Raw genomic sequence first — 17,176 nt, 5'->3', positions numbered from 1 at the left:
ATTTTAAAAACAAAAGTTTTTTTTTTATGTAGCCTACTGACATTTTTATACATCACACTTTACAGGTGTCACTTTTTAGTACCTGCAATAATGATTTTAGCCAGTATTGCCAACAATTACAAATATAACTCTTGGTTAAACTATAATTTACTTTTTTATGGCATTTTAAAAAAATGTATTAACATGTCGGTGACATTACATTAATGACTACATTTCATATATTTGTGTATTTATGCTCTTTATATACATATATATGACTGTTACAGGAAAAAATGCATGCCAACAGAAATATTGATTCTAAAAATAAAATAACTGGTTTTAAAAAAAAGTTGTTGACAGTAATCAAATGTGTCTTACAAAAACTGCCCGCAATAATGCTTCTAAGATGAAAATGAATTTAGAGAAAAATGAATGGAAAATGACCATGCCAAGGAATTTTCAGCTTGTTTGAAATAACTGACAACCGGTAATAACCCATCAATCTGTGCCATAACCCTTTGAATTGCAAACAATCTTTATTTCACACATCAATGCCTTGTGCAGGTGCTCCTATTGAAGTTTGTCAGCTGTGTTTCTAACTTGTTTATTGACGCTGGCCACGGCCAAGTCTTTAAATCACACATGCACCCAATTTGCTCATTGAAGGCTGCACTTTTCCACCACTTCCTCCTCTTCTACTTTAAGCGTTGTCACGTTGAGCTGCTTCTTCTACTGTCATCATACGAGCGTCCTTAATTTTGTGCCTGTCGCCCTCTAGTGACAAGCTCGCGAATACGACTTGACTGCTGCCAAATCCAGTCTCCTAATCTTGATTAAGATGAAAAGGTGCTTCCTTTTCAACATAGGAAAGGACAAAACGGTTCGAATGAATTTGACTCCACTTTTTCAAACTGACATCGTGCAAAAGCAGAAGATGCAACGAGCAAATATTGGACTAAGTGGCAAAAGGGCTCAACAAATCTAATGGCAAGCTGAAGACTATTAAACAGTTGGAATGCTTTATCATAGAAATAAAACATTTCATTTCACATTTAAATACAAAGCATTCAGGTCCTCTTGTATAACTTTCCACACAGTAGGAAGCAGGATCTATTTCACTTTCACAGGTTCCTCTGAGGTTGTATTTGTTTTCGGGTTTGTACGTTCTGGCGGGGGCATACGTGGCCCACAGGCCGCGGGTTGTCCACCCCTGGTAAAAAAAAAAATAGAAATTTGTTCCGTTGTGACATTCCAGAGAAATGGATCAGTCACTTTTCTTGGCTAGGCGCGCCTTCCGCTTGAGCTGCAGAGTCTTCAGCTCGGCCATGGTGGAGAAAGTCCTGTACAGCCACACCATCTGCGCGACAACACAAAACGTTGCTTTAAAATCCGCTAGCTTAATGCTAACACAATGGGAAATGCCATAGACTGGCGAACAAAACTAGTATCGATATTGTGGTCGTTATAGGCAAAGCGTGCTTGCTTCAAGAAGTTTATTTGTCAGTCCCAGTTGAAGTTTACTGTTAAACTAAAAGAGAATGAAATATGATATGTTATGGCACCATATCAGCACTTACCACAATGATGACAGCGTTGAAGAGCAACGGGATGGAGAAGACCAACGATATGAACATGCCCTTGGAGTCAAAGTACTGGAACTCGGAGAAGGTCCTGCAAGAGGTTTCACTCATTCAAGTGGACACTTGCATTCCATAATGTAGGAAATATGCCAAATACCTCCAGTTCATTGCTGCCAGCTCGTTTAAATATTCAGCACTGTACACCAAGACAACTGTGGGAACCATGAAGGGGCTTAAAAGACTCGCCATTTCGAATACAAATGATATAAAAAAAAATACAACAACTACATTTAAATGTTATAAACACAAGTGTTAATTTGAAGGAATAAATACGAACGCTTGTTCATGTGACCCAATACTTATGCCCACTTACTTATGAGCAGGAAGTGGCAGATCTGCGCTCTATAATACTTGCACGTCACCACAGTCAGGCAAAGACACACAACGTGGAACACAACACCGCCAATAAGCCACGGTTCCGACCACTTCACCTGAAGAAAAAAAAAATGCAATTGTTTTGAAGCGGCACTCCGACGACGGCGCTAGCATCGTTAATTTGGGAGTAAAATAGAACTTACAGACATGAGGACCGTCCAAATGGACGTAATTCTTAAATTGCTAAATGCGTCGATAGGTACGGAGCTGATGTTGACGGGTTTGGGGTTTGCCATCTTTACAAAAAACACAGAAACGATCCCCAATATCACCTAGCTGTAGCATGTAAACAAAAACCCAGTAAGACGACGATGACGTCACGCAGCGAACTTTTCCGTCGCACTGAAATTACGTCAAATCACGTGACCATAATTTGGGAGGACAAGTGAGTTGACGAAGGGGAACGTAGATTCAACTCAAATTACTAAAAAAAAATATCTTAAAAAATTGACCGTATGTATATTGTAGCAGGGGTTTTCATTTATGTCACCATGTTTTACATTTCATCATAACAAACGGGACTTAAAAGTTCAAAAGTTTTAGCGACTTTAACATTTTTCATGATAATTCATGAAAACTGACCTCCTCTGAAAGTGCAATTTTTTTTTTGTGAAATGAGTGATCTGTAATACCACAAGATTGAAGTCGTTATATTCCTACTCCTAATTCTATGAAAAATTATGTAATACTATGATAATAGTCTTAATGGTCCGTGTCTCAAACAACAACAAACAACTTATTGATGTTAAACGTTCCTCCCTTACTCGTTCCAGACAACAAAATACAAAATTAAGCTGTATTTCAATGTTCTTGTTTGTATTTTAAAATGAAAATCAAATGACGAGTCGTTTTTTACATTTTTCATATCTGCTTCCAAACATAATATCCAGTGACCAAAAGAGACACGGACCCTTAATATTACAAGATTTAAAAGAGTAAATCATATTTAGATTTTATGAAAATAAATTGTAATACTTCACCTTTAGTAAAGTCATCGCAATGAAAAGCTGTAATTTTAGAAGAATGAACATGCCATTTTATGGGAATGAAGTTGTAGTACTTTATTACAAGAAACAAAACAAAAATACAAATGTATAAATCTAAATCTTTTGTTTGATAAAAACAAAGGCAGAATGTTGCACTAATAAAATCCAAACAACATTTTAAAGTTGTAATATTATTCAAATAATTTAGTGATTCTGTAATGAAAAAGTAGTCATTTTATGAAAGAAAATACATAATATTACACTGAAAAGTTGGACAATGCAACCAAAAGTCACGTGTTACATATTTTTTTTTACAAGGCAGGGAAACAAGCATGCTTCCACTGTGGATTAGTTGCTACAATGAGGAGTCATAGTAATGTACAGTGAACGGAGGATACATTCCAGACCCACCAGACAATAAAACAATACTCAGTCATGTATTTTCTATCCTCTGCGTAGAACAACTAATATTAGTGTTGTAATGATGAGCTGAGAGAAGACCAAAACATAAAATGGATTTTTGAAATGACTAGTTTAATTCGGCCAAATGTCAGATTCAGGCTCTAAAAATCCTTACTGGTTGGGCCCGAATTTAAAAATCAAAATGCTGAACATAATGGTTTGCTTGAACAAGCTAAAGGCTCACATTTAAGGCCAAACACCATAGACAGGCTAACAAATATTAGCATAGCTATTACTCTCCAGTGGGGGTTCATTATGTAACAGAATATGGAGAAGAAACGTTCAGGTTCTGTTCCTTGCAGGGCTGAAGTCCGGCACGAAGGTGGCGGCCACAGTGGCGGGCGTGGAGTAGCACAGAGCCAAATTGTACAGACCGAGCATGAGGCACTTCCACGTGGAGCGCAGCGCTTTGCCCACATTCTGCAAGGCAAACGCACACAGGTCATGCGATTGCTTCTTTCGAACGACAATGGCACAGCAGGACTTGTTTATCGAGCTTCCGCCCAAAATGGGGACATGGGAAACGCCATTGTCTGCCGACCTCCTCCGTACAGGAAATGGCTGGCTACTCTGAAGTGTGTGTGCCTTTTTGGGGGTCTAGTCACATGACTTGCTAAAAAATAAATGCAATCTTCCTCCATGCAGCACATGCATGGAGGAAGATTGCATTTATTTTTTTGTCAGCAGTCAGGTATCATTCAAATATGAACATGGACCAACCTTCCGGACTCTTTTGTGCTTCTCCTTCTTGGTCTTCTTCTCCTCCGCCACTTCCTGCTCAACCAGCGGCTGGTAGCGCTCGGCCCCGAAAGCCGAGCGCACCTCAATGTGCCGTCGGCGCCGCCCGGCCTCCTCGCAGTCCACATGTCGCCGGTACGAGGCCGCTCCCGCCTCGGCGTCTCGCCTCCGTGCAGCTCCTTTGAGCTTCATGGTGGATATGAAGGAGGATGTCGGGGGGGGGGGGTGGAGGAAAACAATTTGCTCAGCAGGGGGGCATGTACAGTGTGCTGTCCACAGCTGTCATGTGCATGAGTGCATTCCGGTGGACTCCTGTGTGCACAGGAGCTGGCGCCAAGCCCTTAGACGTGCTCCTCCTCTTCCTTCTCCTCCTCAAACAGCCTTGGAACATTTGATATATAATACAGAGTGGACTAATGAATACATTCCTTACCGTACAGGTTTTTTGGGGTGCTTTAATGAATTCTGCCTAGCAACAAGTATATGTGAATGATATTGGATTTTTAAAAAATTTTTTATTGGCGTTTGAGGCAGTTATGATTGAAACCCAAGAGTAGACATGACTGCTATTTAGTCGCATGTATTTATTTCTATAGTTTTAATGCTTGATGCATAACACCAATACAAAATATGCATGTGATGTGCTTCTGTTGTTCTGTCCTCTTGCGGTCATCATTCTCACGCTCCACACTGTCTGTGACTTTTAATTGTGTGATTTTTAAAAGGCAGGGCTCGGCCTGGTGAGTGACGTGGGAGTCGGCAAATGCGGGTGTCGACTTGGCTGTCGTTGGCTCAGCATAGCGGCTAGCTGTTAAGTGGCTAACCGTTAGCTCGTCTGGAACAAATGTAAGATCGTTTTTCATTGGGCTAAAGGGACGTTAGGGTTGAGTCTTGTGAAGTCTGCCTAGCAACAGTTGTGTGTTGTTATTATCGGCCGTTTTCTTTGATTGGCCAGTTGCGGTAGCTATGATGGAGCGCGATGAATTCGGACTCGCACAGTGGAGAGAAAACAAAACTCAAGACTCACATTGAGTGATCTGCGTTTTTGTGTCTGAAACACAACCACGTCGGTTACAAGTCAACGTCCAACACTGCCCGTATCGATCCCCGGGCTAAATTTACAGACCGGATTCCGTTCTGGGCGAGTCTCGCAAGGCGAGAAACTTTTTCAATTTGAAGTCAAAGTCGACGGGGAGCTCGCTGGGGAGCTTGAAGTCGGCTCTCATCAATGAGCTCAGGTAGGGAATGAGTTCGCAGTTCTCCTCAAACGAGGCCAGCTTCTCTTTGTACATCTGCCGAATGTGTTCTGTGCTGCTGTGGTTGAAAGCTGTAGCGAGGGCGGGGGAAAAAAAAAAAAAGAATTGCGTGGATTGCCAGCCACATGCTGCTTCACCAGTTCATTTGTGTTTTGTCATCAAGTGGGAGTGACTACCTTTCATGTAGAACGCCACGTAGTGGAGAGCCGATCGTTCCATACTGAAGAAGGGAAACTTTGGTTTCAGGCAGCCGACAGCCGTCATGGCCTTGATGACCGCCACGGCCGCACCCTTCGGAGCAGGACAAACGGCTCACAAAACACGGAAACATGAAAACGTGACAACTTGACATTGCCGAGCGTTTTCTGACCTGTTCCAGGTAGCCCAGCGTGGGGAGGGAGGTGAGCGGGATGGGCTCGCAAAGGGGAGGAACCTTACTGGGCAACTTCAGGTCCCAGTAGAGTTCCGGCGCGCTGGAGGAATGAAGCACCCCAGCCGCTCAAACGGCCAAATAGCACCAAAAAAAAAAAAAAAAAACGAAGCACGAGAGTTTGTCTCACCTCAAAAATTTGTACTGCTTCTGCTTTGTCTCGCAAGTGTAGAGCCGCTGTCGGTATTCCACCGCAAATTCCATGCTGCCGTGTACCAGGGCTTCGTACCTTGGGAGGGGAAACCACATCAAATACTTAACATAACTTCATCTTTCCAGATTTGCTATTCATATTTAATACAGAGCAATGATTGCATCTTGAAACGAATGCATCTAAATAACAGTGTGTCATGATGCTCATAGTCCTAGTGAAAGGCTTTTTTTGTGGGCTTAGGGAAACAAATGATTATGACCTGTGAATTCTGCCTAGCAACAAGCATCTGCCATGACCGGGAAATGTTTTGTGGGCACTCTCATTTGTGGCCCCAAGCCTACAAAAAACACACAATGAACTCTACCTAGAGACAAGTGTTTGGCATGACCAAGAAATACACAAAATATATTTATTTTTGGAGGGATTTAGAGGAAAAAAATATTCGGCCTCCCTAGCAACAAGCAACTGACATAATGTGGAAATTCAAGAAAATAGATTTTTTTTGGGGGGTGCGTTTGGGAATATAGATTATTCTGCCTTGTGACATTTGCTTAGCAAGTGGCTCACATGATCTAGTCAATTCCAACAATCTTGCCTTTTTGTGGGCTCGGGGGCACAAATGATTATGCCCTGTGAATTCTGCCTAGCAACAAGTGGCTGACATGATAGTACACACAATCAAACACACTCAGAAATACAGTGTCTTTCAGTGTCACTTCTGTGCAATACTTTTCTGTGCAATATCAATTTGTGTAACACAATGTTGCTGTTTTGCATTTTTTCCCATCAGGTTTATTGTTTATGTTTCTTTTTATAATACTGTATCCCTTTCAAATATTGTTCAGTGAATGACCCTGCTGCGGTAGATTCATTGTGGTTTCAATGTAAGTGTGAATGTCTGATTGCCTACATGTGCTTTGTGATTGACAGGTGGCCCCCGTCCAGTGTGTGTGTGTGTACCTCAGTTTGCCATCCAGATAAGTGACGGGGCAGAAGCCTTTCATCTCAATTTCCTGAGGGAATCTGTTCTTCACCTCAGCCGCAGTTAACTTTTTGGGCAGCCGGCCTGCTTCCGGGAGAGGGCGCGGGCAGCGGGGGCTGACAAATTCAACCGGACCGGCAAGGAAGCTCTACCACAAAGTAAAACTCTCTTTAGAACAAGCTTATGAAAACGAATTAAAATAACCAAAATCTAAAATCAAATCAAAAACATTTTCGTTCACGAAATAAAATAAAAATGGAAATGCTTTTAAACAAACGTTATGTTTTTAAAAGTAAAAAGTCCTTTGTTTTCCCTTTCATCACTTAATATCATACGCAAGCTTTCCAGGGTTTTTCGGATATTAAAAAAAAAAAAAAAAGAACGCTAACACTATTAAAAACTAAATGAAACGAAGCATTTTCGAAAAAGTAAAAACCAAGAAACCTGCTCTAAGAACTAATGAAAACTAACTGAATTGACAAAACCGAAGTTTGAACGAAATAAAAAGCAAGAATAACGATAAATCCCAAACTATTATAACCGTTTTAAATCCAGACAAAGTTATTTGTTTGTAAAGTCTGACCTCCAAATGGTGCGTGCTGCACATCTTGAAATATCGCCGATTGTATTCGGCGGCGTACATCAGGGATGCAGTTTCCGAGCAGTCCACTAGGTGGTCCTGCAGAGCCAGGCACACGGGGCAGTAATAGCCAAACTCTCCGATCTGCCGCTGAAACTCTTTGGGTGTGACGCACAGCCTGTTGATGCAGCCCGCCTGACCTGCACCGTTAATCCGCACGCTTAAAACAACGCTGAGCTCGTCCTTCCTCTCGCGCTTTCCGAACTTACCGCTTCTGGTCCTCCTCAAGTAAATGTGGATGTACTCCATGCTGTTGCTGATCTCCTTGATCAGGCATTCCCAGATGTACCACTTGCTCTTGAGGCCGTCCATCTGGACCCAGTTGTCATACTGCTGCTGGAAGTGCTGCCTCATCAGCGCCGCTTCCTGCTTGTAACACGTGTTGCGCACGTGGAGGATCTCGGCGCTGTCGTGCATCAGGTGGAGTCTGCGGCGGGAAAAAAACAAAACAAAACAAAAAAACGGGTCCGCAGGATGTATGCGTCAGCGCTGTTTGTTTGCCGTTTGGCTCTTCCATGCAGTATGCGGTATTCTGACTTGTTCTCCTCCATCTTGAGGGCGAGGCCTCGCTTGAGCACCTCCACCGTATCCAGCTCCATCTCCACCACCATCATGGGGATGATGCTGTTGGCCTGCATCAATTCCGCTTGCTTCATGGTCATGGGAAAGCCGTCCAACACATACCTGGAATACCACAACACGGCGAGTCATATCTTCTCCATCCTCTGCGAAGAACGACTAATATTAGTGCCGTACTGATGAGCCGAGAGGAGTTAAAACGTCTCACTGTAGAGCATATCAGTCCGTCTGTCTTAAACTGCCCCCAAGTGGCCAAGGCGGGCACACCAGAAAGAGCAGAATAATGGCCGTGCAACTGATGCGGTACGACAAAAATATTTGTGTTATTAATTCTATTTATGTCATTACTGTATGCTTATATCACACAGTAGCTGTATTTGATTTGTGGATTGTTGTTTTTAAAATGCTTTTAATGTAATGCTTTTGAGTTTTTTACTACACAATACTTATCGTGATGGGTTTTTTTTTTTTAATCTTGCAAACAAGAAATACACAAGATTGAACAGAACGGAAAGTAGTAGTGAAAGTAAGAAAAATGTAACTAAGACCAAGCATTTTTTGAAAAAACTAAAACAAAAACTAACAAACCTGTTCTGAAAATAATTCAAATGAACTACGTTGAAAACACTAAACTCAAAACGAAATAAAAACTGACTTTTATGAAAATTCCCTGTCTTTTAGAACCCTGATCCTAGCCTGGTCGCCAGTCAATCACAGAGCACAGATCTAGAGACGAACGACCATTCGCGCTCGTTTTCACGCCACCGCTGGGTGGAAACTGCACCCTGTCAGGTGAGTGCAGTTCGAAATGATCCATTGCGGTACACTGTGGTGTTAAGTTTTCATTTACGCACCCTTGCGTACTGCAGACCAAGCTCATGAGCACCTTCTCCAAGCACTGGATGGCCAGTTCATCGGGCACCACCAGTCCCTGGTTGAGATGCTGCTTCATCTGCACCGACAGGTCGCTGTGCTCCTGCTCCTCAAGAATGCGCCGCATTACGCCGCCGATGGACAACAGGTCCAAACCAAACCTCTGTGCAAACATCGTCGCCACTGTGTAAACGGCGGAGAAGGTGAAAACTCAACTCTCAACTCAACTTTAATTATAGAGCACTTTAAAAATAGCCACAGCTGCATACAAAGTGCTGGACATAACCTAAAAAAAAATCAGACTTATAAAAACAAAGACAGTTAAAACAATAACTTCAAATAAAAATGGAAAACAGAATAAAACACTGAAACAATGCGAGTCTGATGCTGACTCGAAAGCCAAAGAGTAAAAATGTGTTTTAAGACAAGCTTCATGGCAATGGAAAAATGTTTTCTTGAGATTGAACACAATGAAAACAACAGGAGCTCCAAAATTGAACCCTGTGGAATACCATACAAAACAGAAAAGTTGAAGAAATTGTGCAAAAGTCAAAAAAAAGGAATGACCGGGCGATTGAGGGACTCACTGCTTGTTTTCCCTGATTTGGGAGGTCCGACGATAGCCATTTTAACCGGAAGCGTAGGAGAGGGCTTTGACTGCCTGAGGTACTTCAAGGGGTTGAGCATGAACGTCTGCTGGTTCTTCTTGGAGCCGAAAAAGTAGATATATTGGTTGAAAAGCACTGGAAAGGCTGTATCAAGAGGCCACAGCACGGGTTGGATGAGGTTTCCTTCACTGTACCGCTGTGTGGATTGACACACAAGGAAAGAGGTCAACTTTATAGCCCCCGTTTTCATGTATTTAGCTCCCAAAATTGGCTGTCTTCCTCTTCACTTGGGACTTAATCCTGTAATGATAGACAACCCAATTTTATGTCAGTTGGTGAAACTAATGTCGGGAACTAATTTTTCACAACTTTTCAGGCAGGGCTACTGTATGGGTTTTGAAGGGTTGTGTTCAGGGCCAACTACCATCGGAAAAATTCAACAGGTCTGGAAAAACGGTTGAGTTTCTTGGCATGTTAAAGTCCCCAAAACTCCAGACTGAAAAAATACAATCGTTATTACAACACGCAATACTTGGCACTGCAACTTTACCTTGACGGGGTCCATGCAGCCAAAGGCGCTGTGGAACTTGAACGAGTAGAGCAGCAGCAGCTGTGCCAGGTTGTACGAGATGGGCTGGCATTTTTGGAAGAGCGACTCACGGTTGGCCTGCAGCGGCTCCACTTTCAGGAGGAGCTGACGCCGTACGACGGGCGTCTTGCGGGAGGCGTTGATAGATATCCGGGGAATTTTGAGTTCGCTGAGAACCTCCTGTGTGTAGAAAAAACAAACAGGTTTTCAACTGTACAGGGTGAGTCAAAAGAATGTATAAACATGGAAATGCTTTCATTTTATTACATTTTAGAAGTCAGAGTTTTGGATCTAGTAACTTCAGCTCACTGCTAGTGCTAGCCACTAGCTACTTAGCCACCTACTTGGCTAGGTGCTACAAGCAGCGTCACTTACGACGATTTAAAAACCTCACTTCAATCTAACTATGTATGGCACAGTGTCTGATGGTGTTGTGTATCACGATTACCAGCACGATAGCCATGTTGTTCGAGTCGGCCACGTAACGTTCTTCTATTTCCGTGTTCAGCCTCTCCGTAGTCGCTTCCTCCACTTCGTCGTCCTCCTTGAACTCGTCATATCTTTCCATGGGGTACTCCTCCTCCAGAATGGCCTCTATTTCGTCCTCTATGTTTGCAGAGTCTTCGTCGTCCTCATCTTCCGCCCGGCAACTAAACTGGTTTGTTTAAGGGTCGGAATAAAAACAAATGAAATTGTCAAAACGGTGACTGGTTGACGAGATGGCTTACTTTTGCCGTGGCTGTGGAAGAGGCCGCTTTCTCCTCCATTAGTTCTGCCCTCCTCTTGGTAATATTCTCTTCCTGTATCGAAGACAAATTGTCAGTATTGCGCATCAATGTATATCCATACAAGTACCACCCTTCCACGGGGAGACCGACTTACCCGAGCCTTGCTGTGTATTTCGCGGAGGAGGTCGAGTAAAGCTTCGCGCTGGTCGCAGTGATCTCGCCACCTTTGCCAGAATTTGGGCAACAGGCGTGCCTGAATGTCCTCCACCCCGGCCATCAAGGTAACCACAGCGTCAGGATAAAGCTGATGCTGCATCATGTGCTGCACTTCCTCTGTGTTGTGAGGAAAATCCTCCAGGATGAAACCTGTAGACCTGAAATAAACACCCAGCATTGAAATCATCACTTATGAGGACCAGCGCGATTGGACTGCCGTCATGGGACGGACTGCGGCCAAACTGAGAGGTCCCACTGTTAGATAATGGCGCATGTATGTGTTTGCTGCGTTTACATGAAAGGCTCCATTTTCCAGTATGGATTGATGACCTTATCCAGGACATGTGAACTCAATGGAACGTCATCAGCCAAGTAGGCTTTAATACCAATTTCCTCATCGGTCAGTCCTGCATCCTCCTAATGGACAAAATAAACCAACATCACAGATCCACAAAGACATGAAAACAGAAACACAATCGGTGCAATTAGCTAGAAAGCTAACTTCAGCGACCTCCGCGGGTTCTTCGCCTCGGGTTTCCTCGATAGCGGACTTCAAGGCCTTGAGATGCTCTTCCGTCGACTCGTCGGCGGGGATGACTCGCTGCTTCATCTTTGGCATGAGGAGTGTTTGAAGATACTCCCGGAATTGAACGTGGAACAGGCCAAGTTGCTTGGCGAGCCACTCGCCTTGAGTGGTCTTGCCGGAGCCTCGGCATCCCAGCACAAAGATCCGCAGGGCAGGAGGCTGAAAGACATGTGGGAGATTACAATCTATTGACGTGTTTTCTACCTTTTCATCAGTCATCTTGTACCTTAAGCAGCTCGGTGTGTCCGACAAACTCATCGGGGGAAAGCAGGAAGGCCTCCCTGGCGTCTACGTTGGAGAAATAGTAGACCTTTTCTCGATACTTGGCTGATATCTCATCTGTGCAGGGCACCAGCGCATTCTGCTTGTTGAGTACCACCGGGCAGAATATAAAGGTATCGCCAAAAGACCTCTTGGAAGTTGCGTCCCCTGGGGATTCAGACTTTTAGAGGAAGAAAAGGACAATAATTTCAGTCAAAAGCAGAGCAAGTGGATTCTAAAGTTACTGGTGGTGTGACTTTTAACTACAGGACATAATCTGATTTGGGGAGGATCCGCAAACCGACTGTGTTGGTCATCTCAAGTGCACAACACACGAAAGGAGCAGTAAGCACACATCAGTTCAGAACGGCCTGTTTACTGACCCCTTCACCCTCCTCCTCTTCCTCCTCTTCCTCCTCCTCATCGGCCGTGTCCTTGGAGTCGTCGTCGTCGTCGTCAGCAATTTCCAGATTTGCGATGGCTTCGATATCTTCCGCTTCCTCATCCAAGTCGACGGCGGAGAACTCTCTGGGCAAATACTTGAAGGGCTCTGCAAAACAATTAAGTACAGCAATTGTGTTTTTTTAATTATATTTGTAAAGGCACAGGATTCCACTCACTCTCCATGAGCTGGACAATCTCGTCCAGAAGTTCCTTGGGGCTCCTGCTGGCGGTCTGCAGCACAGAGTGGCTTATGCTGAGCGACAGCTGCAGGCCTTCCCATTCTCTCGTGAACTGATCCTTCTCCGCTTTGAGCTCGGGCTGATCTGAAGAGTCGACACGATGAGAGAACGAGTTAAGCCCAGCTAATGTTTTGTAACTTAGCAAGGACACGATGTCTTACCTTCAGTGTTTTCTGGCTGCGGAGCGCTGGACTGATCTGCAGTGCAAATGGAGCAATCTCATTTCCAAAACTGGCTGCTCTATTGATGACGAGAGATGGCAAATGCCGGACAGAAGACATCAAAGTGAACACTACTTACTCTGATTCACCTCAGTGTGCATGAGACAGAAGAGGAAATCTGGATGGATCCCAGCTCGATGTAAAGCTTCCAACTGGGAGGCGTTCCTAGGGAAGTTGTCAAGAACCCAGCCGTTGCCCACATCAGCACTCACGTTGGATGATTCGTTCTGTGACCCCCCCCAAAAAAATGACGGTGACGATTGTTATATCGTCTGTCTGTGCACCCAAACACATGCACACAATCTTCCGTAGATATAAAATCCACATACTTCTCCTACGACCTTCATCAAAGCTTGAGCATAGACCTCCTTGGCTGCATCCTGTTTTTTGGCCTCTTCCAGAGCGGTTTGCACAAGGGCCACCACTTCGGGATGATCCTCCGTCACTGAAGACACCGTAAGAGCATTTTAATGTTGCGTTCGATACATTCTCTTTAGTATTTCAAGTCAACTCAGTAAAGCTAAATGTGTGCTTACCTTCCACAGCAGGCGTTCCATCTGGTGAGGCAAAAATATCAAAAGTAATCTTATGGGAAATGCTAACATTACTGGACTGTACTAAACTGAGAGACGGGACAACAACTTGCCAGAACTCTGCTCGTTTTGCTGCTTGGTCCTGATTTTCTCCATGGCGGCCTGCGTGCTGTCCTCTTTGACTTTGACAAGCCACTCCTTCTCCAGCACGGCCACCAGAGGCTCCGCCAGTTTCTCCAGCTCCAGCACGGAGACGTTGTGCTTCGCGCCCATCAGTTTGGCAAGGTCGGACCTCCCCGAAGCCGTGGTTCCAATGATGCAAACCCTGCAAGGGGGGCTTGGCATCGGAGGGAGTAGGTAGCGTCTGGGGTTGGACACAAACTTATCGTAGGCTTCTTGGGATGAAAGGATGTACATTTTATCCCGGAAGCTGCAGACGGGTTTCAGAGGAGAGATTTGGAGTCGTCACAGAACAAATTCAACTCGTTTCTCAAGGCACGATTGCTTGAAAGAAGCCTCACCCTACAGAAAATTCTGGTTTTCCGGGGACCAATCGTCCTTCCTTCAGGGCGACCGGACAACTTCGACCCCAGCGGCTCCTCCTCCAGCGGAAGCCTGGCACCAGCATCCTGGAGGAGGACATAAACCTCAACAGATCCTCCTACAAATCAGAGGGGAGGCAGCATTGGATTTGGAGTTTTATACTTTCGCAGTGGAATTGCTCCAAAGTTGTATGTACACTGCATCTGAAAGGTATTTACACCGTTTCACTTTGTCCACATTTTATACAGTTGGATATAAGTGAGGTCCTGAGCACTCGGGAGCAGGTTTTCGTTCAGGAGGTCTCTGTACATTGCTGCATTCATCTTTCCCTCATTCCTGACTAGTTTTTCAGCATGCCCACTTCATGATGCTGCCACCGCCTTGATGCCTGGTATTCAGTCCAATATTTGTCTCATCAGACCAAAGAATTTTCTTTTTCACAGTCTGAGAGTCCTTCAGGTGCCTTTTGGCAACCGCCAGGTGGGCTGCCATATTCTGTTTACAAAGGGGTAGCTTCCATCCGGCCACAAGCCTGAATGGTGAATTGCTATTACCTTCGGACATTTTTTTTAAAAAACAAAATACAAACAAAACGAAATTGCCTTGGACCTTATAGGTCCCACTGTATTTGTTCCTAACCGAAAAATGCTGTGCAGGACTGACCGTTTCGATGTCTTCGGGCAACTCTTCGTTCTGATGGAGGACTACTGGAACGGACACACGCTGTATTGCCATTGATCCCAGGCGGGACAATACAAACTGCAAGCAAACAGGGATACACGTCAGTCACAACTAGCCACATGCTGTTTAGGTGAAGCGACTTACTAAGAGCAACTCATCCGGTGTGTCGCTTCCGTCCACCTCTAAAAGGTAAATAGGGTTGTGGTCCATCATGTAGTCCTGAACAACAATATGGATGTGTCACATTTTACAATACAATGGAAGTTCCCGTTTTTCCGTTTCTGACAGTGAGAATTTGGACCTCCAATGGTCTGAGGATGTTATCCTTGTACGTGTTGATTCGAAGAGAAGTATTTCTGGACTGACGTTCGGGGATCCACACCAGCTGGTCAATAGTGCACCTTGGAGTAATTGGTTCCTCTTCCTCTTCATCCTCATCCTGCAAGCATGAAAAAGTCACTGGAGGTGCTGACATGGATTCTCCATCTGGTGGGTTGCTGCCCCACTATTTTTCTGCCCAGGTGTGATGTTTAACAGAGACGTACCTGCGAGTCTTCCTTGTCCTCCTCCTCCACCACTTCCTCGTCTATAAATCCTGTTACATGGAACTCATTATCCAATTTCCATTGATCTTGATTGTACAGAAGACCTGTCATCGGGTGCTGCTTCTGACTTGACAGCCTCTGGACCAGGTCCTTGTCGGCACACTAAGACAGACGATGTGAGTGCATTTTTTAATTGAATTTCATTTAAATTACTCTCGAAAACCCAAAGAGATGCACAGCGATGCAAGCTAACCTTGATGTTGATGATGAAGTCCGGCTTGAGCTTGAGCTTCCTGATCATTTCCATTTGCTCATCGACGCCAACGCCTTCTTCCGACATGAACGGCAGGCAGCTCAACACGTAGCCTGACGTGTGATTTCAACATCGGAGTGGTAAGATGTGCTGTGATATCAAGCTAACAAAGCCTTACCATAATGCTCAACTTTGGTCGAGTTCAGCGTGTCGAGTATGAGCCTTAGGACCACGTCTTCTGGTACACTTGCACCCGCATTTAGGATCTCCAGGATCTGTAAAACGATGGGGTTTAGTGCAGGGATGGGAAAATCTATGACGCACGGCCTGCCAGGCACTTCGAAAAGAAACTTGAGAGGAGCTGTTGGTAAAAATAGTCTTACCTTAATGCCATCCTCTGTTTTACTTCTGATGTGAAAGTCGAGCACCTCCGTGTCTGTAATTTTGAATCAGATGGAATGAATAAAAAGGTGACGTTTGTAAAAGCTAGAGTGAGAGAGATTATGCTTACCATCAATTAAAACGCACCCCCAGGTCTCTGCAATGTTTTTGGCCAAGGTGGATTTGCCAACACCCTGCAACAACGGATGTCAGAAATATCTGTTGTTGTGACTTTTTATAGGCAGTGAGTGAAGCATTCATAAGAAGGTGATCACCAGTCTTGCATAATTGCATTCAACTGTGCAAGTGCATCTGAAGAAGTGTCCGCTGTGTGACATCACTTACCGGCCTTCCAACCACTAGGAAGCAGGTTGGTTTGGAAAGTAGACGCTCTCTCTCGGCATCCTCTTCGCTGAGATTGTCCACTAGGTTCATGCCTGTTTTATTGCCTAAAGTGCAGCACAAAAATGGTTAACTGCGGCAAACAAATGAGACAGAAATTTAAGGCACAGCCAGATGCTCTCCGTGAGAAATAGTCAAAGTAGTCATAACATTTAGACTTTATCCATAATATATTTGAACATTCATGATGTAAATGTGCAGATCTTACCCGGTTTGATGCTGCAAAATTACACACTTGGTGGTGAGAGCTAGTCTAGCCTATTAGTAGGCCTACAGTAAAAATAAAAAAACAAAACAAAAAAACGGTACATGATTAATATTAAAAGATATAACAGCTCTCCACATGTCAAATTTACATTATACACTTGATATTATAACTCGATGTAGTTCCAGAAACTGCCATTTAAAGGCATTTTCACGTTTCAATGCAGTTTGGGGTCGTTACCTCAGATTGCACGTAATCCAGTAATGTAGATTACTGTTTGATAATTTCATTTTAACCAATGTTCACCAAAAATTGGTTTACCTTTTGCTTGAGATTTATAAGGAAAAATATTCCACTTGATGCAAAATGAATACTTTAAACTCGCATTGTTGCTTGTTTGGGGCAGAAACAAGCGGCAACGTTGTAACTTTACATTTGCACGTCCCGTTGACGGTGGCGTTTGTTACCATAGCAACTATCAACAAGTGTATTCGGTGAGTTTTGTAATTTTTTGCATCTTGAATAACATATATTATGACCATTTAAGGGTTTGAACAAATTATTTCTATGAAAGTGTTTATTTCAATACGTATACAATACGGTATAATTAATAAGTTTACGAAAGCGAAACTGTTCTTTTGGGCTTC

General features: G+C 43.9%; 3 protein-coding genes and 1 long non-coding RNA gene across 4 annotated transcripts; 1 reads left to right on the top strand and 3 right to left on the bottom strand.

Moving 5' to 3' along the window:
• Positions 1-496: 496 nt before the first annotated feature.
• On the bottom strand, positions 497-2,344 carry tmem18 (transmembrane protein 18). The gene is made up of 5 exons (XM_086018529.1): positions 2,138-2,344; positions 1,933-2,050; positions 1,717-1,771; positions 1,557-1,650; positions 497-1,336 (listed from the first exon to the last, which is right to left on the bottom strand). The coding sequence occupies exons 1-5, from the start codon at positions 2,228-2,230 to the stop codon at positions 1,244-1,246; spliced, it is 453 nt and encodes a 150-aa protein (XP_085874655.1). The 5' UTR covers positions 2,231-2,344; the 3' UTR covers positions 497-1,243.
• A 712-nt stretch (positions 2,345-3,056) lies between these two features.
• On the bottom strand, positions 3,057-4,515 carry LOC147128378 (uncharacterized). Its single transcript, XM_086018996.1, has 2 exons — positions 4,163-4,515; positions 3,057-3,862 (listed from the first exon to the last, which is right to left on the bottom strand). Exons 1-2 carry the CDS (start codon positions 4,370-4,372, stop codon positions 3,725-3,727), a joined length of 348 nt encoding a protein of 115 aa, XP_085875122.1. The 5' UTR covers positions 4,373-4,515; the 3' UTR covers positions 3,057-3,724.
• A 161-nt stretch (positions 4,516-4,676) lies between these two features.
• On the bottom strand, positions 4,677-17,075 carry ak9 (adenylate kinase 9). Its single transcript, XM_086018997.1, has 36 exons — positions 16,851-17,075; positions 16,533-16,594; positions 16,268-16,371; positions 16,053-16,116; positions 15,925-15,977; positions 15,720-15,816; positions 15,542-15,654; positions 15,289-15,450; positions 15,045-15,182; positions 14,888-14,962; positions 14,726-14,821; positions 14,041-14,180; positions 13,633-13,949; positions 13,523-13,543; positions 13,316-13,431; positions 13,066-13,213; positions 12,927-12,962; positions 12,703-12,849; positions 12,466-12,632; positions 12,048-12,263; positions 11,738-11,980; positions 11,531-11,652; positions 11,174-11,393; positions 11,020-11,091; positions 10,740-10,946; positions 10,253-10,471; positions 9,682-9,898; positions 9,076-9,277; positions 8,180-8,326; positions 7,852-8,069; positions 7,586-7,782; positions 6,981-7,150; positions 5,997-6,095; positions 5,807-5,909; positions 5,613-5,727; positions 4,677-5,507 (listed from the first exon to the last, which is right to left on the bottom strand). The coding sequence occupies exons 3-36, from the start codon at positions 16,355-16,357 to the stop codon at positions 5,299-5,301; spliced, it is 4,956 nt and encodes a 1,651-aa protein (XP_085875123.1). The 5' UTR covers positions 16,358-16,371; positions 16,533-16,594; positions 16,851-17,075; the 3' UTR covers positions 4,677-5,298.
• On the top strand, positions 6,847-9,452 carry LOC147128377 (uncharacterized). The gene is made up of 3 exons (XR_015083894.1): positions 6,847-8,524; positions 8,903-9,013; positions 9,091-9,452. It is a non-coding gene; the product is annotated as an uncharacterized LOC147128377 (long non-coding RNA).
• Positions 17,076-17,176: the final 101 nt, after the last annotated feature.

This window comes from Filicampus tigris, chromosome 20 (assembly GCF_054856515.1).
Source record: "Filicampus tigris isolate MCC_2025a chromosome 20, RoL_Ftig_1.0, whole genome shotgun sequence".
Taxonomy (NCBI): domain Eukaryota; kingdom Metazoa; phylum Chordata; class Actinopteri; order Syngnathiformes; family Syngnathidae; genus Filicampus; species Filicampus tigris.
Note: the sequence above shows the minus strand (reverse complement) of the source record. Positions and strands in the feature narration are given on the sequence as shown.